We start from the raw sequence: 25,627 nt of genomic DNA on the forward strand, positions 1-25,627 counted from the left end.
GAACAGTAACAACAACAAAAAAGCAGTAGGGATAACAAGGGGAATGGGAGATGGAGATATATCACAGGGAAATAATATATGTGAAAGCTAATCTTCTTATAGTTCTTTATTCTACACAAAAACTTTGACCTTGGAATTGATTTGTGCAAATGAACTGGGCCCAGTCCCCCAACAAATAAGGTTTGAAATTATTTTCTAGTTAGAATATGCTCTTAAAAATAAAGAATATTTAAATACCTAAAAAAGAATATCTAAAAGAGTATCTAAAAAGAATATCTAAAAATAAAGAATATAAGAATAAAACCTTAATTAAGACAAAAAACTTCAGGGGCACCTGGGTGACTCAGTTAAACTGTGTCGGCTCAGGTCATGATCTCACAGAGCTTGAGTAAGAGCCCCACATCGGGTCTCTGCTGTCAGCACAGAGGCCACTTTGGATCTTCTGTTCCCCCCGTCTCTGCCAATCCCCTGCTCATTCTCTCTCAAAAAATAAGCATTTAGGGGCACCTGGGTGGATCAATAGATTGAGCATCCAACCTCGGCTCAGGTCATGATCTTGCAGTTCGTGAGTTTGAGCCCCGCGTCAGGCTCTCTGTGGTCAGCACAGAACCCGCTTTGGATCCTCTGTCCCCCTCTCTCTCCCCCGCTCAATGTGTGCTCTCTCTCAAAAATAAATAAACATTAATAATAATAATAAATAAACAAAGATTTTTTTAAAAAAGACATAAAACTTTACAGTAAAGGGTATAAAAATCAATTTGGGGGAGGAAACTCCAGTGTATAAGATTAAGAGAGGTGTGTGTGTGTGTGTGTGTGTGTGTGTGTGTGTGTTTGCTTTAAATGTTCCAAGAAATTTGAAACATAAGCTTAATTGTTTCTAGGATGATGCACAGCTCTTATGAATCTAGAACTGATAAAAACAAGGCAACTGAGAAGGTCCTATAATGACTTTTGCATCTCAGATATTACCTTGATGCTCTTCCTAGACAGGAGCCAAACAAGATGTTGATGCTGAGGGCACTGAGATCAACAATATCCAAAGATGCTCGTGTTACCCATAAATAGGGGCAAAAATACTGGGCAGAAGTCATTTTGCACTGAGTTCTTACCTACCACACTTTGCATTTACTTGAATATGGTAAAATGTTTAATTTGGGAGAGGGGAGAATTTTTTGATTGTTTCTTTTTATATTTGTTTTATGTTCAATTGGCATCTTTAAACAAGCATATATTTCATAGAGAAAACAAATTATCAGAGGCCATCAGTGAAGTCCCAGGAGTCTAGACACTATGCTAAAAGTCAATGAGAGGTTTAAGGGAGTAAATCAAACAAGATTAATGGGGATAAATAGTTCCCTGGCAACAAGATGAAAGATAAGACCTGGAGAACAGGGAAAAGATGATGCAGATTTGGATAAAAATCTGTTCAAAACGCCCAACCCCTAAAAAAGGAAACTGGCTGAGCTTGACCCAAGGCAAGGAAGGGTCTCTTCCCAGCTCATAGGATGAACACACAGACTTAGAGTCTGTACTAATGGATAGGTATGCTGGGGCTATACTGACCCGGTTTCACGATTTGTATCTGGGAGCAGCCAAGGCATGGAGACATCTCCAGTACAGTCAGGAAGGGCCAGGAGGGTGTATAAATAAAACTACAATGATAACTCTGCTATGGTAAAGGAAACCAGTGCCCCTAGGCAGATCATCGACAGGGGTCCTAGGGACCTGAAAAACCTGACCCTCCATCTGAAAACACATTGTATCAACTCCTACTTTGTGTGCCCATCCCATGAGATCCTTTAACCTTTTCCATTAAAAAAAAAAATCTAGACATCCAAATGCTGGAGGCTAAAGAGAGAGGTTGGCCTTAAGATGTACATTTTGGCATCACTAGTACATATATGGTATGTCAAACAGGGGACTAGATAAAACCACTTGGAGATAGAATGAAGGGCTGAAGACAGAAGGGGGTCTAGGGCTGGGCTCTGAGGTGCTCCTACATTTAGTAAGGGAGTAGATGAAGGCTCAGCATAAAAAGTCTATGGATGAGTCAGTTGGGGCCAGAGAAAAGACAAAAGAATGTGCCATCAGAAAAGCCTAGATAAGGTTGCAAGAAGAAAGGCATGGTCATTTAAGCCTGGTGCTGCTAAAAGTATCAAATAACACAAAGAAAAAAAAGGTGGCAAGTGGATCTGGCAACAAAAAAGTTGTTCATGTATTTGAAAAAATCCGTTTTAGCAGTGTAGTAGGGAGAGAAACCAAACTGGAGTTAGAAAAAAGATGAGCAGTTAGGAAGTGAAAACAGCATTTATTTTAAAAGTTCAACAACGAAGGGGAGCAGATAAATGGGAGTGGTAACTGAAGGTAGATGCCGCACTAAGGGAATGTTTCGTTTTGGTTTGGAAAATGAAGACTCCATAAACGCAGAGATTTTGCCTCATTTCTGCCATATCCCCAGTGCCCAGAACAGCATCTGACACACAGCAAGTGAATGAATGAATGAATGGGAGATACCAAAGCAGGTCACTAGTTCTGATAAAAATATTCCAAAAGAGAAGAGAAGAATAATAAAGAAATGGGTAGCCGAAGGAACAAAGTCTCTGATAAGACTTGAGAACGTCATGTCTAAACTGAGATTTGAAAGATGAGTAGCATCACCTAGAAAGAAAGGAGCGACCAGAACAGTGCTCCAGGCAGAGTGAAAGGTCCAGAGTCAAGAGAGAGCACGACACATTTGCTCAACTAAAAGAAGACCAGGGTGCCTAAATTTCAGACTGTGGGGAGTTGGTGTTTGGCAGAAGATGAACCTGGAGAAGTTACCAAGGTATGGATTATGAAAGGCCTTCTAATGGAACCTTTTAAAGAATTGTAGGCAGTGGAGCAAAACGATTAGATTTTCATTTCATTTCATTTTATTTTTTTAATGTTTATTTATTTTTGAGACAGAGAGAGACAGAGCATGAACAGGGGAAGGTCAGAGAGAGAGGGAGACACAGAATCGGAAGCAGGCTCCAGGCTCCAAGCTGTCAGCACAGAGCCCGACGCGGGGCTCAAACTCACGGACCATGAGATCATGACCTGAGCCGAAGTCGGACGCTTAACTGACTGAGCCACCCAGGCGCCCCTAGATTTTCATTTTAAATAGTCCTATCTTCAATGTGTAGAAGAACTGGAAGAAGGTCATCAGAGAAAGACTAGTGAAAAAGCTAAAACAGTAATCTAGTAACAAAAGCCTGATGTCATGCAGTTACAAGGGGGATGGGAAAAAGTAGATAAAGGCAAGAGAAATTTAGGAAGCGACACGCCGGGAGTAAGAGATCAAGTGAAGGCCGGGGAGGCTATGTGAAGGAGAGACTTGGATGACACCTTCAACAATGATGATGAAGAAGTTATGATTCCACAATTTATTACCTAACTAGTTTCCTATATCCTGCCAGCATGCAAAAGGTGTTACAAAAAGATCAAGAAAAGTAGAATGGGAAACTATGCTAGGTTTAAATTCTTTGCCTCTGAGCAATAGCTTCACGAGATAAGTTCATTTGATTAAACCTTCAGTGTGCAAATACCATCACAATAAAAGTTAATGGAACAGTGGTAATAATGACAGCATTAGGAACAGTTATTAAGTACCACCAACCTAATACAAGAAAACCTGGCCTTGAAAAGGGGGTGGGTTGGGGACAGGAGGTGGGGAACGTTCCTTTAAATTTTCTTACAAGACTAACAAAATAATCTGTGAATGGCCTGTCCTTGACTCAGCAGCATTCACTAACCAGTATTCAAGAGAGAAAATTCATTTTATAGTTGACTACAAAAATGGATGTCTACAGAAAAACTGCATAAATCCTAAATTTGCATATATGTGAAAAAACTGCCTTGCTGAATTTTTTTATTCAGCAAATATAGAAACTGATGGTAAAATACTCTTGGGGACCCATCTACCATTATTTCCCTGTTTTTCAAAGACCCTAAATAAAAGCATAAGTTATATACTTAATAGAGATATTAAATTATATATCTTCCTAATGATTTAAAGATTCTCTTAGAAATATCTACTTTTAAGTCATTTTAATACTCACAATAAAACTGATGAAAGTGTTCCATTGTCGGTATACCAGGAACAAAGTTGTAGAGATGAAACTTCAAAGCTTCACTCTTTAGCAAGCTATAAGCCATCTCAGTAAGGTTGATTCCAACTATTGCATAAGAATACCTATGTCAGAAACATTACCAGTTATACCAGCTAGCCAAACAGCTCATAAAATAACTTTAAAATTATGCAAGAAATCAGTGAAAAGTTACTTTGATCCATTTCTAATACAGTATTGATTCTATAATAATCTCTACCTATTAAGAAAAATAAACCAGAATAGATAAAAGATTTCTGTTCTTTTAGAGTTCTGTTGACTTTCTGGATATAATCTAAGAAAGTAAAAATGAAGCTTTGGATACAAAAATACTGACTCAAAGGGGCACATGCACCCTGACGTTTATAGCAGTTTTATCAACAAAAGCTAAATTATGGAAAGAGCCCAAGTGTCCACTGACTGATGAATGGATAAAGAAGATGTGGTGTGTATGTATGTACACACACACGCACATGCATGCACACACACATACACACATACACACACACACTATGGAATACTACTTAGCCATCAAAAAGAATGAAATCTTGCCATTTGCAACAATGTGGACAGAGCTAGAGTATATTATGCTAAATAAAACAAGTCAGTCAGGAAAAGAAAAATACCATATGACTACACTCATGTGGAATTTAAGAAACGAAACAGATGAACATAGGGTAAGGAAAAAGAGAGAGAAGAAAACCATAAGAGAGTCTTAACTATAGAGAACTGAGGGCTGATGTAGGGAGGTGAGTAGGGAATGGGCTAGGTGAGTGATGGGTATTAAGAAGGGCACTTGTGATGAGCACAGGATGCTGTATGTAAGTGATGAGTTACTAAATTCTACTCCTGAAACCAATATTACACTATGTTAACTAACTAGAATTTAAATAAAAATCTGAAAAAAAAAATCCAATATATATGTTTGTGTGTATATACACGCATATGTGTGCATGTATGTATATACACACACATATATGTAAAGCTATAAATGAATAAATAAATAAATATGAAGCTTTGGTCACACAAATACCAAAAACCAAAATCCTTAAAAAAATTAAAAAGAGTAGTACATACACTCTCATTGACTTCTAACACACACTGGGTAACCTGACATTTTCTCCATTATCAGAGTATTTATTTTTATAATGTAATATTTTAATAACATTTTTTCAAAGATAGGTCTCATTGGAATATAAAAATAAAATAATAATGACAAAGCTAATAATAGGGCCTCATTTGCATTTCACTTCACAATTTTCAAAGCTATTTTTCATTTTCCTATTTCTATTTCAAAGCTATTTCCTATTCCTATTTTCAAATCTATTCCTCAAGAAACTTTCTTAAAGTTCCTTACCTCCATTTTATAGACAAACTATATCTTGTGACAAAAATATACTGAATACAAAACTGATTTATGATCCACTTAACTTTTAAAATAATGTATCATGCAATATCCTTTATAAAGTTCTTATTAAAAATAATCTCATTTTTAAAAATACCATGAAATACTTTCAGATCCAGATAATCTCATCAACACTTTAACATTCAAGAATTTATAGTTGCTTGATCTATCCAGCTTACCCTAATTTTGGATGATTTGAACGGGAAAGAATCTGGTGAGCTTCACTGGTATAGTTTTCACTGAAATACCTTTAAGAAGTTTAGGAAAAATAATAAAATACATCATTCAATTGAAGATATCCAGGAGAAATTTAAAAAACTACTGTTAAGACGATAATACTGCCACAATCATCCCAATCTCCATCTCAAATCATTTCAGGGACTCGGAAATGCTTCTGAGTCAAAATTTAATTCTGAGCTATCAGGCCTATCCTGTTAGTACAGGGCATGGGCCCTTGGCAAGGCTTTAAAGTACTTAAGCAAACAAACGATTTAACAAGAGGCGTTCTATCTATCTTTAAAACAGATCTAGAGTTCTTCTTGTTTGTTTGTTGTGACTTTAAATTTTCTATAAAATAGTCCATGTGTGCCTGTTGGGACATCATCCTTTCACCTTGGCTTATTTCTTCTATTGCAGCTTAGGTCAGTATTGTGTAATGGTGTTTTCCGTGCAAACAGAAGAAGGTCAATAGCCTTTCTTCTGCACTAAAAATATCCTCCTTGGTCAGTGGTATAACTAAAATGCTGGCCATAAAACAGAAGTATTAGCAGGTACCACAGAGAAATATATAAAGCTATCTGTTTGTAGGCTCATACATCCTGTTGGCTTATAGTAATGAAACTTCTTAAAGCTAGGGACTAGTCTTCTGTTCAACCTTCTGGATCACCTCATGACTCACTGGTACTCATACACATATACATATATACTTATATGAGGATAAGAAGTAGAATAAAACGTGGATTTCCATGGCTCATTTAAATTTTAGAGGGCATAATCATTGAGATTTTCATAAAGTACAGAAATTTCTAACCAAATTTTCCCATTTTCCTTCTATAGATTAATAATATAGATTTCCATTTTTCTTTACTGGCTCTAACATTCAACCCATTAAAAAACAAGAGTTGTTAACTCGGAAGTCTGTGAATGAAGGATCATTCATGAATGAAGGCGTATCCATGAACCACCTTAAATTATGCATGATTTTTCTGAGTATACATTTTCTGGGGAGAGAATATACAAAACTTTCATCAGATTCTCAAAGGGATCTATAATTCCCCAAAAAGGAAAAGTTCGGTTTTAGTGCAATGCTTTCCTTACATACTCTCATTTTTCTTCTTTATCCCTAGGTTGGCTCTAAGGATGCCTTTACTAAACTATTTATATTTCATTTTCACACATGATACTAATATAATTCAGTATTACATTATTATTTCAATAATCAAGTTACTCTTAAAATACTCAATCTGTAACACAGAACAGTATTTAATTTCCTTGATGAACTTATAGTCAACCCCTATCTTAACAGCATCTAAGAAAAAGGAACATCTGTGCAATAAGGAAAACTATTCCTTACAATAATCTGCACTGAATTCCCTCCCTCCTTCCTATCCTCCTTCCCTCTCACCTGCTTGCCTGCCCGCCTTCCATCCTTCTCCTTCCTTCCTAACTTTTCTCCGTTCCTACATACAGTTTTGGCTTTAATTTGTATGTTCTTCTAGTCACCTGCTTCTATTTGCTCCTCTATTCAGATTTCTTCTTGAATTCTTCAGTCTCTCTTGAACTCATTTTCTGTACAGTATCCTTTATTCTTCTACACCTGCCTCAACATTCATTCACCTAAGTCATTATTATCAAACTACCAGCTATATTTCAAAGCAACAAAATATCTCAAGAAATTAGATAACGAAGGCAGAGAAAGATAAAAAATAAATTACATGTGGACATTTGAACAGCTCGCCTGCTTGTTGACTGTATTGCTACTTTGACCCCGAAGACTCATAGCTCCATACACAGAACAACAAACATAACTGTAGAGGAATCAGCTCTGATTTTTTCTGTTTTCAGCCATCTCTAGTACATCATTGGCAATCAAATAACTATTAACATATGTGCGTCTTGGTCATTTTTCAAATTAGTAATATTAGCTCCACATAAAAGTGTCTGTAAATCATTTAAAGGTCTATTGGAATCCCTTACTACAGTCTTGAGTCAAATCCTACCAACTTATTTCAATGTTAAGTTAAATTAAGTGCCCCCCTGGCAAATGCTGAAAAATCTTGATTTCTTAGGAAAAGAGCAAGAAGCAATGTTACTCATAAAAAGAAAAGAAACATCAGAATAGTGTTCAGCTAACTGAGGTTCAAGTATCTGTGTAATTTACAAGTACCAAGAAAAAAGATGGTTTTTAAAGGTTAAGAACAAAGAATCCATGTGTTCTGAAAAACAATGAATTTTAAAATATTTTATAATTCTTCCAAGTGGAAACAAACTGCATTTATTCTACTTCAATTCCAACTGGAAGTTTGTTTATTGAAGTAGAAAACTGGCAATCTCACTTTTTGTAATTATTATTTTTTTATTATGTTACATCTTTGGCAGTTGTACTTACAGGGAATCTTTATACTTATAAAATTTAGATATTACAGAAAATTAAATACTTTTGTAACTGGAAAAAAAACTGGAGATATCAAAACCCTCGTGTGTCTGTTTTCCCCAAAAATAGATTTATCCATACAAATCTAGTCATTTTTTCTCAATATTAACAATCGAGCACAGTTTTAGGAATAATTTTTTCACAGTGACAACCATCCAAACTTTGCTACTGGTTACATTTCCCATTCTAGGCACTTGATAGTCTATAAATCACAATTCGAGGAGAGACCCAAACACTAGAATCTTTTAATTTGCATATCCACATCCATATTAATCTTTCAGTTTATTTTCTAGAACAGTTTTGCCATCAATTCTGACTTTAATCACATATTTTGGAATTTCATGTATGTGCCCAAGTGTAAGTATTAAAGGAGAAAAAAACAAAAAGAGAGAGTTCATATAGGCTCTGAAAAGTCAGGGCTTTGGATCACTTGTTACAGATGGTGAAGAATAAGTGTGAAGACACTTTATTTGTATCTTATCGAGTTGTATTTCCCAAAATGGAATTAGAGAATCAAGAGAGAAGAGGCAAGAAGATAAAAAGAGTAAGAAAAGAGTGTATATAATTACTTAAGAGGTATCAGAAAGGAGGCCAGGGAGAGAAGGGAAGAAGAAAGATATTAGTAAGCAAAGAAATCCTACACACAGAAAATCTTTCCCATGTTTTCATATTGTTGCCAGCACATCAGTAAATACTTCTAGCAGTGTAGCTATTCAAATTCAGAGAAAGTGTGAAACAACTAGATCAATTATTAGAGTTAAATAATATTGGAGGTTCCATGTAATTTCACTTAGAGAAGAAAAAAAAGTTTATTTTCACTTACACGAGATTGATTAATCCAAGTATGCCCATGCCTCTGAAGTCTGTTTTGGGATCATCACCCTGGAAACCAATGTCAGCCCACTGCTTGGAGATTCTAGCCTTCAACTTTTTCGTGGGCATTAGAAGATTCCAAAGCTGTACAAACATGCTCCCATGTTACAAATAATAGTGATGTTCTTAATTTACCAAGACATTTTTCTTCTCATAGCTAATATGAGTTAAGTCAAATGTTTTCAATGTTAAATAGCTTTTGTAGACAAATTATAGGTTCAACAAAAACTATACTTAAGAGAACATTACAATTATCCTAAAAAATGCAGCGTACTTACCCTAACTTAAAAGACTGATATAAAGAACAGTAGACTTTGAAAAAGTGTCAAGTATACAGATATCTAAAACAGTGAAGTATCTTTATTTACTAAGTAATACATATATGCCAGCATTGGTAAACTGCCTCCTTAAGAAAAACAGTTAGGTACTTGGTCCTTGCCTCAAACACTAAACACTTAAGTAGGCTCCACTCTAATGGTGAGTGATTAGTCCCTAATCAGAAGGGAGACAGGGAGGGAATCATGAAGAAGTAAGACTGCTAGTATTTCAATCCATATGATCATTATTTTATAAATTTTCATAATTTTAAAAGAAAAACATAATATGGCTTGGTTTCAAGTAAATATGTTCCTTAAGACTGAGGATTTAAGAACAGAAATCAAATATTAGCAACAAACTAACCAAAGCAAAATAAAGTTGAAAAAATTTAATCCTTTTCTAAATTCAATACCACAAAAGTCATCAAAGAAAACAGACTTATAAAAATTATTAAAAAGTTTGTGAATATTTGCAGAACAGAAATACCTGCATTTTTTTCCATTTCACTACCATTTCAGGCATTGTTGAGTAAAGGACTCCTAATGAAAGGAGTATCCTGTCACCTAAAATAAAATGTGAAGACTTGTGACTTTAAGACAGGGTCAAGACTCTGGCCCCGAAGTGAATCCAGGCATTACATTAGATTTTACCTGGTCTCTTCTCTTTTTACTAACATATTGGCATCTCTCCATGAGTTTGGCAAGGGGTTTGATGATGGGTGGCTCAGTGGGTTAAGTGTCCAACTCTTGGTTTCAGCTCAGGTCATGGTCTCCCATTTCTTGAGTTTGAGCCCCACATCAGGCTCTGTGCTGACAGTGCAGAGCCTGCTTAGGATTCTCTCTCTCCCTCTCTCTCTGCCCCTCCCCCACTTACTCTCTCTGTCCCTCTCAAAATGAATAAACTTAAAAAAATTAAAAATAAAATAAAGCAAAATAAAATGCACAAATATCAAACTGCTGGGTTCCATCTCTGGTGATTCTGATTTCATAGGGCAAAAGTAGAACCTTCAATTCTAAATATTAAGACACTGGTTAACTCTAGTGAAGGTGGGCCTTAAACTACACTTACAGAAACACATACCTACTTTACCCACAGAGACTGCTGAGTCTGTGCAATGGCTGGGTGGTTCACTGCCAGCAACTGGCTTTTTACCTTTAAAACTGGGTTTCATGATGAATCACTAAGATAAAAATTCCCTTGACTAAAATGCTTGGATTTACATCTTACCCCTTCTAAAGGGAAGGTATTATGTAAAAAGGGTCAGAAGTTAAGGGAATAATGATTAACAATGAGGATATAAACAGAGGGCAAGTCACAGTAAGTGCCCAGCACAATTCTAAAACTTTGTGTTTTTTTGATTTTTTTTCTATAACTTTAAATATACAAATTCAGTCTACACTAACAGCCCTTTGAGATACGTATTTTCATCATTCTCATTTGACAAAATCAAGTTTTATTTTTAATTTTAAAATTAAGTGAAGTATGTATTTATACTCTTTTTGAAAAACAGGGTTGTTTTTTTTTTTAACTTGTCTCTTACTGTCACTTAGATACTACTAATGCCTCTTTCTACAGCATTTTTATGTATAACAAACTCCTAACTCCAAGTACAATGTGCTATTTTCTTTGACTTTAACCATTAAAAATAAAATTGGCCCTAAAGCAAATTACTTTATCTTCTTTGGGCCTTAGAATCCTCATCCCTAAACCTAAAATGAAGATGCTAGACCAGATGATCTGGAAAGCCTATTCCGGGTATACTAATCTCTAATTTTGGCCTCTCACCAGCCTCACGTATTTATACTTTAGAAATAAGAAATAGGAAAATTCAAAGTAAATTTTATTACTTTATTAATTTTTAAATCTGTGGTGGCATTATTTGGCAATTCACATTCCATAAATCCTAAAATATTTGACATAATAATATGAAATGGGACATCCATGTTCACAATTTGAAAGTAAGCTAAAAAAAAATGCCTAACTTAAATGAGCAATTTATACAAAAAGTAGAGGGAACATCTGAAGCTTATGGACTCATACTTATCAGTTAAAAAGATATCTCTCTTAATAAGTTTATCTTTTATTTCAGAATTAAAAACATTAAAGTTTATGTGAATATATTTTAAAGAGGCTTATCAGAATATTATAAAAATAGTTAACTCAAAATCTTTTGCCAACAAAAGGGGCAAAGAAATTGGATGACTGTGTAAGCCTCTAGAATTTGCACACAGACCTTACTAGCTCAAGCCCAATTTATTTTTCCAGTGTCCAATAACTCCAAATACTGAAAACAAAATTTTACCTTGAGAAGCAGCTTTTCATGTTGGAGGTTATCAGAATCATATGGCCTTTTCCTCACACTCTCTACATCCAAATAGAGCTGTTTATAACCGGATATCTGCAGTAAGCATGCCTTCATGCAGATTTTAAAACTGAAAACGATAAAATTATTATTTTTAAAAATCACATCTTCTTATCACAATAATGTCTTCCATAGCTTGTGGTTCGTATGTCTATTTAGAAAGCATCTCCTCAATTCCTCATCTAGTGAAGTGAAATGGTTGAAATGGATGATCTCTACAAATCCTTCAGCTCCAATATTTTATAACTGTGCATGTGATCTCCACACCTCATCATACAAGTGTATAATAAAAGAGAATACTGTAAAGACAGCATACCTGGCATCCTTCTCAGGGTTAATATTCTTTTCCTTCATTATATCTTCTACACATTTGTCTACTTCACTCTGAACAACAAGTGTTGCTTTCTGCAAAACCTGTTTATGTGAAAGAAAGCTGAATGAGGAAAATCCCTTACAGTTGAAACACAACAGTAAGTTTTGGGGGCATTTAGTCTTTACAATGCATATATTAAAATGCGAAATAAACCAAACTTGCTTCACTACAGCTAAAATCATACATACACACATACAAACAAATACAAAAGAGAAGCAGCATGATGTATCAGATAAAGGTTCTTCAACTGGAATCAATAGGTTCTCAACTGGTAAGTTCTTAGCAAATGAGCTACCACCACAGTGGGTGCATGAAGCAGATATATAAGTTTTTTAAATTACATAACAAAAACATGTGTACAAAAATTTTAATGCAGAAGTTAAAAAAAACTTGGGGCATCTGGGTGGATCAGTCGGTTAAGCTTCTGACTTCGGCTCAGGTCATGATCTCACAGCTTGTGAGTTCGAGCCCCACAGTGGGCTCTGTGCTGACAGCTAAGAGTCTGGAGCCTGCTTCGGATTCTGTCTCCCTCTCTCTGCTCCTCCCCTACTCGTCCTCTATCTCTCTCTCAAAAATAAATAAATATTTAAAAAAAAAAGTTAGAAAACTTGAATACAGAAGAGCAGAAAGAACTCAAATATTCTTGCAATTACTGACCCCTCAGACATAGCCCATGGTAACAGATATCCTTAGTCTTTTTTCTATGCATATAAAGCAGATTTCTTACATAATATGTCGTATAAATGTCTACTGGATCCTTCTTTCAACAATCAAACAAGTTCAGGTCTTTCTTACCCTTAAAAAGTTTCTTTAACTCTTATCCCTCTGTAAGCTACCATCAAAATCCTCTCTGGTATCCCTTATAACTCCAGGCAAAATATTCTCATCATACCTGGAGTTACACCTCTGCATATCTTGGGCCTTTCTTCTGGAATGCTCTTTCCCAATCAATGACATATCAATACTTCCCATTTTTAAGTTAGCTCACATACCAGGTCAAAGAAGCCTTCACTGATTCTATTCAAGTGGAATTAACCTCTCCTCTCTTTGAATCCCCATAATAATTTATCTATAACCTTTCTATGATATATTCTACTTCCTATATTATAGTTATTTTTATATATTAAGTAGAAAATTCTTTGAGGACAGAGATTGTATCTAGTTCATTTTTTCATATCCTGCATGTAAAAGATAAGTGACAAGTAATTGGTAAATGGAGATATTTAACAGATAAAAACCTGTGGGAAGGCAACTGTTTCAGTAAAAGATAAGTACAGCAATGCATACTATTATTTAAAAGCAAGAAAAGGGAAGAAAGACTCCCCAAAGTAAATTAAAAAATGAGAAGGAAAATGATCAAAGACTGACAGTAAAGATACACATATGGTCAACAAGGTCTAGTTGGTCAAATGCTGAGGTAATATGCCAACAGGAAATATCTTAAAACTTAAAACTTAAGCTTAAAACTCAGGACTAATGAAAGGGCTACCTTTACCATGGATAGAAGCCTTTTGCCTCCTAAAACATGACAAACCTAATCAAATATCACCACCTTTTGTGAAGCCTTCCTTGGCCCTGGAGTTAGCTACTTCCTTTATGCTCATACCTCAGTGACAGAGCACTGACTACACCATATTTGTTTACTTTTATTTTATATATTTGCCAACGGGCTTTGTCTCTCTTATTTACTCTTACATTATGAATGAATGAGTGACTGAACTTGCTAAAGCCCTACATAAACTTAGAGTTCATATTAGAAACAATGTCTAGTCTCTTAGCAAATACTTTTTCCTGCAGACTGACTTTTTAAAAAAAAATTGAGGTATATTACAGATCCAGTGAAAGGAACAGATGTTACTCAATTTGATTTTGACAAATGCACATAACCAAGTATTACACATCCCTATCAAGATGTAGAACATTTCCATAACCCCAGAAAGTTCCCTCGTGCCCCTTTCTCAATCAACTGTTCTTTTAAGAAGCAACCACTATCCTGATTTCTATCATCATAACTTTGTAGTGTACACATAAATCAAATCAGAAAGTAGGTACTCTTTTGTGTCTGGCTTCTTTCAATGTTCCTAGGATTCATTCACATTCTTGCTTTTAACAGTAATTTGTTTCTTTTAACTGTCAAGTAATATTCTATTTTATGAATAGATCTTAACTTGCTTATTCATTCTTGTGATGGGTATTTGCATGGTTTCCAGTTTTAGATGATTATCAATAAAGTCGCCATAAAGATCCTATTATCTTTTTGTAAATACAGGTTTTCATTTCTCTTACACACCTAAGAGTGGAATTGCTAAGACACAGGATATGTTTAACTTTGAAGAAACTGCCAAAACCATTTTCCATAGTAATGGTAGCATTTTATACTCCCATAGGTGCTCACCAACATTTGGTGCTGTCAGCCCATTTCATTTAGGAAATTTCATCATCCTATCCTAGTGTGCATGTAGCGTCCCCTTATTGTGCTTTTAATTTGCATTTCCCTGCTAATAATGTAGAGAACTTTTAGAAGTGATTTTTGGCCATTTTTATTTATATATACTTTTATACGTACATATATATGAATATATGTTCCATGTCACGTATATGTACGTATGTGTATATATATATATTTATATACATGTATATGTGTGTATACACACATATGCATCTCTTTCCTTTGTGAAGTGACTATTCAAGGCTTTTCCCCTTTTTAAAACTGTGTTGTCTTTTTATTAGAGATCTCAAAGTACTTTACTAGATACAAGTCTCTAACCAAATATATGTGCTAACCAAATATCTTCTCAGTATGCTGCTTGCCTACCCATTTCTTTTTTTGCCAATTCACTTTTAAAAGACATCTTTGATAAGCAGTTTTTATTTTGATAAAGCCTAATTTTTCAACTTTTTCTTAAATGGTAGCACTCTATCTTCTCTAACAGAAATCTTTGCTTAACCCATGGTGGTAGATATTCTCCAATATTTTGAGAAGCTTTAAAATTTTAAACACAGGTGTAAAGCACGTATCAAATTAATTTTCACATGTAGGGGAAATAGGAGTTGAGTCCCGACTTTCCTCAATTTGGATATCCAATTGTTCTAGCACTATTTGTTGCACTTTCCTGTTCTCACTGAATTGCTCTGGAATCCTTGTTAAAAATGACATGTGGTCTATGGGGCACTTGGGTGTTTGCTGGTTAAGCATCCAACTCTTGATTTGGGCTGAGGTCATGATCTCACCATTGGGAGACAGAGCCTGGTGACAGGTTCCACACTGGGCATGGAGCCTGCTTGGGATTCTCTCTGCCTCTCCCTCTCCCTCTGTCCTCACCCTGCTCCTATGCATGTGCACATACACATGCTCTTTCCCTCTAAGAAAAAATTACATGTGGTCTATTTCTGGTTTCTCATCTGTTATATTGATCTATTTGCCTAGAAAGTTTTCCATTCAGGTAGCTTAAGTCCTGTAACTTTGTTTTTTTAGATTACTTGGGGTGTACTAGGAACTTTACATTGCTGTATAAACTTTAGAATGAGTTGTCACTTTCTTCAAAAATAGCCTGTTGGGATTTTGACTGGAATTGCACTGAATCCACAGGTCAATTTGGGAATTAACATCTTAACAATATTGAGTTTTCCAATTGATGATTAGAGTAGTCTTTGTGCTTTTAACGTTTCTTAGGAAAACAAGTTTTAGTGCAGTCTTGCATAGTTTTCATTAAATTTATCATTGAGTACTTTGTTTCTAATTGCTATTGTAAGTGGTATTGTTTTGTTTTCCAAAAGTTTGCTGCTAACTTATAGAAACACAGTGTCCTGAGACATTGCTAAATTCATTTATTAATAAAGCTAGTTTTTGTAGATTTCTTAGGGTTCTCTGCACTCACAAACTCTTCCACCTGTTAATAATGACAGTTTTCTTTCTTTCTCTTTAATCATGTTTTAGATTTCTTTTCCTTACTGGACTACCTAGGACCTCCTCCACAATACTGAATAAAATCAGAGAGTAACTATCCTGGGCTTTTTCCCCATTTGATGTGGGAGCATTCAATATTCCAGTACTATGTATCATGTTAGTTGCATGTTTTTCACAGATGGCCTTTATTAGGATGAAGAATCTCCTATTCCTAGTTAGTTTAGCTTTCTAATCAAAAATGGGTATTGAGTTCTGTCAAAATAGTTTAGTATCTATTGAAATGATCTTATTTTTCTCATTTATTTTGTTAATGTGGTGAATTATATTCATGGATTTTGAAAACTCAATCATGATGTAATATCCTTTTTATGCATTACCAGGATGAATTTGCTAATGAAGAATTTCTACATCTGTATTCATGAAGGATATTGATTTGTAATTTTTATTTAGTATACTGTCCTTGTCTGGTTTTAGTATCAGGGTCATACTGGCTTCACAAAATATGTTTCTTCCTACTTGATTTTCTAGGAGTTTATGTAATAGTGGTATTATTTCTTCTTAAATGTTTAATAAGAGTTCACTAGTGAAGGAGAGTTTTTAGTGCAATACTTTTAGATTATAAATTCCATTTGTTAAGTATATGGCTATTTATATTTTTAAATTTCTTTTTGTGTTAGTTTTGATAAATTGTGTTTTTCAAGGACTTTGTCCCTTTCATCTAAGCTACAGAATTTATTGGGATAAATTCATAGCATCCCCTTATACTTTTAATGACTGTAGTTTGATGTCTCCTCTATCATTCCTGATATTGGTAATTTGGGTTTCCTCTCTTTCTTGATCAATGTTCCTAAAGGATTATTAATATTACTAAGAATCAAATCTTTTCAAAGAATCAGTTTTTGAGTTTGTTATTTCCTACTTTTGTCTGTTTACCATTTTATTAATTTTTTATCTTTTAATTATATCCTTTCTTTTCCTTACTTTGGGTTTAATTTGCTCTCTTCTGGTTTAAGGCATAAGCATAGATCATTGATTTAAGGCCTTTAAAAGCTGTTTAGGTGCACTCTACATTTTGATATGTTGTGTTTTCATTATCACTGAGTTCAGTTTTGTTTCTTTTTTTTTTAATTTCCCTTGTGAGTTATTTTCTAATTCATAGGTTATCTTCCAGATACTTGGGAATTTTCTAGATGTCATACTTTTCTTACTTCTAAGTTAGTACTATGGGAGACAGAAAACATACTCTGTATAAGTTCAAACCTTTGAAACTTATTGAGACTTAAAGACTCACATATTGATGTGTCTATATAAATATTCCATGTGTACTTGAGAATGTGCATTTTGCATTTGCATTTGTTGACTATAAATGTCATTTAGATCAAGATGGTTAAAAGTATTGTTCAAATGGTAAATATCCCTTCTGATTTTTTTTTGTCTTTTTGTACCATCAAGTATTGAGAGGTATTTCCAGCCACAATTGTTGATTCATCTACTTCTCCCTTTGAGTCAATTTTTCTTCAAGTATTTGGCAGCTTTTTTAATAAGTGCATACACTTAATATGTTGTATTTCTTGATAAATTAACCGTTTTATCAATAAAAAAGTATTTAGTCACTGGTAATATTCCAAGTTTATATTTTCTGAAACAAAGACACAACAGCTTTTTTATGCTTATTGTTTGCATGGTGTATCCTTTTGTTTTCTATTTGTGTCTTTATGTTTAGAGTATATTTCTTGAAACAATATTCAGTTAATTGGGTCTTACTTTTTTATCCATCTGTCAATCCCTGGCTTATTCTCTACCTTTTTGGTAGGTCTGCTTCCCCATCAAAAACAAAATAGCAGCCTGGATGGAGGATAAATATAAAACATTACAATGTTTTCTAGTTCTTATGTACCCCACTATTTTGAAGGTATATTCCATACTGGAATATATAGTACTCAGAGAATTTCTGAGGTCAGCAATTCTTTTTTTTTTTTTTTTTTTAAATTTTTTTTTTTCAAAGTTTATTTATTTTTGGGACAGAGAGAGACAGAGCATGAACGGGGGAGGGGCAGAGAGAGAGGGAGACACAGAATCGGAAACAGGCTCCAGGCTCTGAGCCATCAGCCCAGAGCCTGACGCGGGGCTCGAACTCGCAGACTGCGAGATCGTGACCTGGCTGAAGTCGGACGCTTAACCGACTGCGCCACCCAGGCGCCCCTCTGAGGTCAGCAATTCTAAAATTTTCTTTTTTAACCTCAAACCATGTAAGCACCCAAAGACTATTTTCCCAATATCATTTACTTTTTACTAAAGAAAAAGCAGGTGACAGTATAAGAACAACAAATATGAATCACTTATGTATTTTGTAAGAAAAGATATATATGCTTATACATATGATTTTATTATAAAACATTAAATGAACATTAAAGTAATATAGTCTTTTTTTATTATACCTGCCTTGATAGATTACAAATTACATGATTAACACATATTCATAGGCAGCAAATATCAACAGTAAGTTTCACTATGCAAGCAAATTTGGGGAGATTATACATACATTTGTGTTTCTATACACAGTGTGTGAACATTTCGTTTTTGAAACACCATGCCTATGTAGTTATATACTTAAAGGTTGGGTACTTAAAGTCTAGCTTTTGCAAAATTAGAGACCAAAAAATATGCAAATACACATCACTATAACAATGACCCACAGGCGACTAACCTGATGCCATAAAACTAATTTATTATTCCACAGCTAGAATGTTATTATTATTATTTAAAAGCTAAGACAGCAGCTGCAATTGAAACAAACGCAGCCAGTTAAAAACACTATTAGATTGACAAAGTGTTCTTTTCCTAAATTTCAAATATTTCAAATACTTGTAAATGCATTAGTACAGTGAAGTTTTGTAACATTATCATACATTCCACAGCAGCCATGCTTCTTAGCAGAATAGTGAATTAGACTCCTCAAATTCTAATAAAGTTTCCATTTTCATTTATAAATCCCAAAGTTTAATAAATCTTAATATATAATTAATAAGTAGTCCTTAGCCTAAAATACCAGCAAATGAGACTCAATTTTTAACAGTCAAGAAAAGAATTTCCACTATGAAATAGTTCACAACCCAACAGGACCATTCTATCACTGCTTTAGGAAACTGGCCTTAGATTAAAATCACTTTTATCCACAGCAATCATCAGTAATGTTGAGAATTTAAATACCTAAGAAGCTTTCATGAATATTTTAAAGTTCTCAAAATCTTGTAGTGTACATTGGTTTAATCCCATTAATATTACCAATAATTACTATTTGTTGGATACTTATCGTGTACTAGGCATTCTCTTAGACTGCTTTCATATTAATATCTCCTAACCTAAAACAATCACTTGGGCATTCACACCTCCTTTTACAATGAGAAAATAAGTAACTTACACAAAAGTCAAACAACTAGCAAGTGATAAAATCAGGATTTGAACCCAGACTTTTCTCATGTACATAAAAAAGTAGATCAGGTTAGTAGAAATATCACAAAATCACAATTTGATTTTACTCTACAAAGTAATTGGAAATATGTGAGATGCAATACATACCAGAAATGGTATGTTTAAATTGATGAGGCTTCCTCCATTTGTTTATTGACAAGTTTATTTTAGATTTCAAACTTCAAGAAAACAAAGCTTCTGTGATATATAATTCAGTGACTACATTTGTTCACCACCCATCCTTTTTTTTAGTATGCCCTACATAACACTATTAGCAATCTATACTTTTTAATAATAAAACTGTAACAATACAAATGTTTATTTTTCAAAAGGACTTTTCAGAGTCAGTATATCAGATAAAAAAATAATAAACATTGTACTGCTCTTTAACTCATTACCCCTACCTTAAAGTTCCCAAACACTTCAGCCTCTATTTATCTATACTTTCACAAACTGCCTATTCATAAGTATATTCAACACTGGTTTTTATTTCTTTTGTATATTGCAAAGACCCTGGTGGAATGTTGAATATATGGTACTGCTCAAATCTTTGGTCAAAGATTCGGCCAAGGCACTAGAGTTCTTAAAAAGTAAAATCTTATGTATGGTCCCATATAAATTTGGCATAATTTTACTACACATAAAATCCCATTAGTAAAATCTGTGACCAAAACTGTTGTTACAGTTATAGTAACAATAGTTACACACGGTGACACTGAGCAGCTAGTTTCAGAATTCCTCTTGAGGTTCTTCCACAATTTTTGATAGTTACTTTGTGAAATTGTATCCTAAGTTTCAACTAATGGAAGGAACCATATGGGTGTATAAGGTAAAAATAAATTTTTAGAACCAACAACTTATTAACTTTTTAGATCCTTACATTCTCATTAAAAAAGATGAAGAATATTAATCTCTCTAGGATTTGGAATAAAAGAGTAGGACTCCAGACTCTTGTTCCCCAATATATATTCATGTACATGAGCTTTTCTTATCTTGACCATTAATAGAAAAAGATGGTAACTAATCAGTAAAACACTTATTTTATAGGTCACTTTCCCGAACATAACTGATATGCTTGCAATATTCAACAATGTCCATTTACTCTCTGGCATGAATTAGTAACTCATATCAATATCACTAGACAACAGTAAGTTGACAGTTTTTGACTCTTTTTTTATCCACATTGTACATCATGACCCAGTACAAACATACCCATGGATATCTAAAATATAAACAGATGCGCACACACAGATAATGAATATTAAAATTTCATAAAACAGTATTTAACCTTATTATGACCAATGTTTTCTAATTCTATTCTATTCTATTCCTTTTGTTGTTAATGCTGGCTGTGACCTCCTACGGGATTTCAAACAATGATCTAAATGACCCATACTCTACCTTTGTCACACCGAGTAATACATATACATACATATATACGTATATGTATATATATATATATATATATAGAAAAAACTGTGAACTACTATAGAAGAGAACAGCATGCAGTAGATTGAATTACTGGTCCCAATTTTTCACTCCCCTATAATTAAATTATATACTCACATGCTTACCATGGCTTTATACCGAGCATAGTGTATTTCTCTGCTCCTTGATTTGGGTTTGGCTATGTAACTTACTTTAGCAAATGAGATGTTAATAGACATGACAGACATGTCTGTGTGGTTGGACAAATAGTGACCTACTGCAAGAAGAACATTCTCCAGGTATCTACTGCATTTTCAACCTGGGTTTCATAATGACACAATTGTAACAGATCTGAACTTGGGACCAATTTGAAGAGCCTCTCCAGTTGGCCCACAGACCATGAGCAAGAAATAAACAATGTATTATTATATATGCCCCTGAGATTTTATAAGTTTGTTACACAGCAGAAGCTAACTAATGAATAGTATGAGGTATGACTTATTTTAGATCAAAAGACACATGATACAGTTTTTTATAACTATCCAAAATCGTTTGCTTTATCTCTCACGTAAGAATCTATCCCCAAAACACAGTTTATGAGGTTTTTCTCTTGAGAACTTGCTTTTTCAAAGGCTATCAAGTTTTGAGGCAAAATAAACAAGCAAAACCTCAGATAAAGACAAATTATTCAAATACCTTCTTTGTGCACAAGTAGCACACTAACATAAAGAAAATGTTTCAAAAATAAAATATTACCTCTCTTTTTGAAAGAAAGAGAGAGTAGGAGAGCAAGGGAGGGGCAGAGGGAGAGGGAGAGAGAGAATCTTAAGTAGGGTCCAGGTCAACGAGGAGCCCCACAGGGGGCTCCATCTCACAACTGTGAGACATTACTTTTAAAAAAGTGGGAAATTTCATGCAATACTCTTTACAGCAAAGACTTGTAGAACATAAAAAAATAATTAATTCAAAAACTGAGGTATTATTTTAAAGAAAAAGTTTTCTAAAATTACCAGCTTGAGATAATCCTACCTTATTCTTGGAGTAGGTCAAGGAATTTTCTGAAATAAAGAAAAAAAAAAAAAAAAGAATGTTACCACTTAAATGCTGTTTGTGAATTACTGTATAAAAAATAGTATAAATATCAAGCCAGCAATAAGTTAATAGTTTAGAAGATGTAATTTCCACATGAATAACACAGGAAAAATTTTAAAAAATTATCCTTATAGATAAGTAGATATGATTCCAAGACTCTCAACCCAACACAACACACCAGAGCCAAAGAGGTGGGACTGTCCTAATTTCCCCAGGGTCATCTGTTTCCATGCAAACTGCCAAGTGTCTACTAACCACTGCAATTCATTCATGGCTGCCTCACAATAGCTTGGGTCCCAGGAACTCATCTAAATACTATATAAGGAAAGTGCTCTCTACTACATTTTTTTTTTTTCATTTGTTAGCCTTATGGAGTAGGCATTTAGATTTGAGGAACTAGCAAGTGAACCATACAACAACGAAGGGGCAAAAATAAGAAATTATTTGGCTAACTATCTTCTAACAGACAAATAAAAAAATAGCTTTTCCATTCTTGTCTTTCATTTTAAGAATGACCAGAACATTTTTACTAGACTATTTAACATTTTTTTTCTGGTACATGTACTAACAGTCTCTTTATTCTCAGCAATTTGAAAAATTCAAGACAAATAGTTTTGCTACAAATTAATGCCTTAACATGTTCTTCCCCCATACTACAGAACATAAACCACTACTGTTAAGATTTCTCATCAAGAAGTACTTTGTTCTTCTTAGAGCAGCCAAAAGGGCAAATCAAAAGAGCAGGCAGTAATTGAAGTCAGCCACAAAATTGTGAAAAAACTAGGGAAGTAATTAAACTTCAATCATCCAGCTGCCCTGAGGCTTACTCACTCCCTCCTTACATCTCTCATTCTTCCCAAGTTGCCTTGGATACCAACACCCACCCCCCAGATCTCACAGGGGTGAATTTCTTCCTTGAAGCTCACTGTTCAACACAAAGGAGGATTTGGTTAAGTCATGATTTTCCCTTTAACACAGTGAACATGAACTGTAACCAATTCCTGATCTCCCTTACTCTGGTCAAAGAGTGATGACCTCAACCAAATTTCTCACTCCTCTGTGTTCTAATTTAAAGCAATAATTTCAATTAAGCACTGAAAGCTGGTGAATTTTAGAAGCTAACAGAGCACCACTGTTCAACAGAAATATAATGCAAGGCAAAATGTGAGCCACATGTGTACTTTAAAAATTTTCTAGTAGCCACATTAGAATAAAACACACACAATTTTATATATTTTAACCCAATATATCCAAAACATTATCATTTCAACATATATTAATGAGGTTTTTCTACATTCCTTTTTCATGTAAAGTCTTTGAAACCCAGTGTATATTATATATTTCTGCACATCTTAATTCAGACTAATCACATTTTAAGTGCTCAATAACCACACGTGGCTGCTGGCTACAACACTGGACAGTGCAGACTTTGAGTGCAATAATCTCTACCAGGGATCACTAGATACATGTTACTGTTCTTTCATGAATTACATACGACACTAAAAGACTGATGAAAGATGATGAATATAAAAGTGGATCCAGATTCAGACACCCAGTCTTCCCCACCAGTTAAGTAAAAATTTCAAAGGGCATAGAAATACAGAAATTTTTCTCTGGAAAATAGGTTGCAACTATAATCTAAGGTATAACTGATGAATTTCACGAGCCAAGATCATTCTTTGCACAGATGTGGAATTAAATAATAATGTTTCTTTTCCTATAAAATCATAATATAGTTTTAGAGCAGAAATCATTCAAAGCTAGATTTCAAAGATTAAAAACTAAGTTTCTTGATCAGAATACACAATGAGTGCAACTGCCACTATGAATACTGAGAAAAAATATTCACTCAGAGTTAATCACCCTTTTCCAAATAACATTACCTATCCTGTGTGTCCTTTGTGCACCTACATAGGTATCAAAAATTCGCTGCAATTCACACTTTCCGGTCATCTGCCGTAAGAGCCATTTCATCCAAAATCGAAAAAAGTGCCCATAGAAGAACTCCCACAAAGAAATAAACATTTTTTTTCCTGGAGAAGGAAATATATGACAGATTTAATGACCTTGAATTAGATTTTAAAATGGAAAAAAAATTACAGTTTATCCAACTCATCAAATCCCAAGTTATACCTATCATGCTTTTCCACTGGGTCTACTTTGTAGCAGTTATTTAGGCATGTACGAAAACAAAGACAGAAGTAATAAATACCATTTAGATCAATTAAATGACGGATGGTCAAATGGCCAATTTATCACTTTTTAGGAATTAACTGTAAAAATCAAACTACTTACTTAGATTCAAGTTCTCAGTTCCCTATGTTCTCATCTTTGAAAATGGGGCTCAACAGTTCAAGAACAAAAGGGGCCCAGCTTAGCAACAATTATATCAAATATGCCTTATATCAGAATCGTTTGTAAAAGGAAGAGTTCTTTTAACCCCTATGTATAATTCCAGTTACATCTGTCCCACAGTCAAGGAGATTCCAGCAAAAAAAAAACCCCACTACATATGGCTTACAAATTGAAGTATATAAGTTGAACACAAAGTAGATCGCACCCTGGCTAATAATTGTTGATTTTCCATTCAACAGGAGAAGGGCAGAAACACTAAGAAAAGTAACAAACTACACCCTCAACAGAAATGAATCTTTATGCCATTAGAAAAATCTTGAGCTTCTAAATGAAGCGGGGGTGGGGGGAACACAAGTGAGGAGTTACTTTAAAATAAAAACGCTTATCTCCTTCCTGTCTTCAACATTCCCTAGATACATCATCTCTAGACTACGGTCTGAGGGGGCTGTCAAATTTGAAATCCCCGCAGGCCAGTGCAGAAGCAGCGCCCATCATCAGAGATCGGCTGAACTGTTACTCTAAAATGACTCTATCTAGTCCGCGCTCAATAGGACAAAAGAAACAAGAACTGCCAAGCGCAGGGAACACAAGCTTCGAGGCGCCTGAGCTCCCCAGACCTCGGGGAGTGGCTGCGCGGAGCCCCCCCTTCCGGAGCCTGGCCGAGCCCAGGTCGCGCGCTGGCCGCGAGTGGGAAGGTACGGCTCGCACAAAGCCCCGCCGGCCTGGACGCCCCACGGTTTTCGTTAGGACACCGAGGGTCTCAACTAGCCCGCGCGCCCTCAGCGCAGCCGCACCGAAGCAGCGCGGGGCGAGAGGAAAAGAAACAGCAGCCACCTCACAGGAGCGGAAGAACTAGGGGGAAAGCTGGAGCTGCCTCGGTTTCCCCAACTGCAAACAGCCGGCAACGGAAACGACGCTACCCGCGGAGCGCTCCCTGCAAGCACCGCGACCCGGAAGTGGGGGAGCGAGGCCGCGAGAACGCCTTTCCCGGGACCCTGCCCGCCCCCGCCCCTCCGGCCACTACGATTGGCCCGAGCTCCACCAATTGCTAACGCTAAAAGGAGGTAGCGCTGAGTAGCCGGCGCGCGTGCTCTTGTTTTACGGACTCCCAACGGTTTCCCTGGCAACGGCTACCTGGAGGCTAACCCGGCGCCAAAGGTTGGTCTCAAAGTGCAGCTCTGGAGGTTTTTCTCGCCTTAAACCTAGGTTATTTCCGTTGATTGAAACTGTACTACCCCTAGACTCCAAGCACGGAGGAAACAG

The 25,627-nt window shown here is 35.2% G+C and overlaps 1 protein-coding gene across 2 annotated transcripts in view; it reads right to left on the minus strand.

Annotated features, from left to right (window-relative positions):
- The window catches only part of ELMOD2 (ELMO domain containing 2), a 31,575-nt gene extending 6,257 nt beyond the window's left edge, over window positions 1-25,318 (minus strand). Inside the window, exons 1-8 of one of the 2 annotated variants that reach the window (XM_043568330.1) lie at window positions 25,198-25,318; window positions 23,893-24,040; window positions 21,947-21,975; window positions 12,055-12,152; window positions 11,679-11,808; window positions 9,009-9,142; window positions 5,712-5,780; window positions 4,080-4,213 (exon numbers count right to left, since the gene is read on the minus strand). In XM_043568330.1, the coding sequence (XP_043424265.1) occupies window positions 4,080-4,213; window positions 5,712-5,780; window positions 9,009-9,142; window positions 11,679-11,808; window positions 12,055-12,152; window positions 21,947-21,975; window positions 23,893-24,034 (736 nt within the window). In that variant the 5' untranslated portion in view covers window positions 24,035-24,040; window positions 25,198-25,318. Of the gene's footprint in view, window positions 1-4,079; window positions 4,214-5,711; window positions 5,781-9,008; window positions 9,143-11,678; window positions 11,809-12,054; window positions 12,153-17,782; window positions 17,864-21,946; window positions 21,976-23,892; window positions 24,041-25,197 lie in introns of those variants that run through there. The other variant, XM_043568339.1, reaches the window with a different exon arrangement.
- Between the last annotated feature and the right edge of the window lie 309 nt (window positions 25,319-25,627).

The sequence above is a fragment of the Prionailurus bengalensis genome, chromosome B1 (genome assembly GCF_016509475.1).
Source record: "Prionailurus bengalensis isolate Pbe53 chromosome B1, Fcat_Pben_1.1_paternal_pri, whole genome shotgun sequence".
NCBI classification, from domain to species: Eukaryota; Metazoa; Chordata; class Mammalia; order Carnivora; family Felidae; genus Prionailurus; species Prionailurus bengalensis.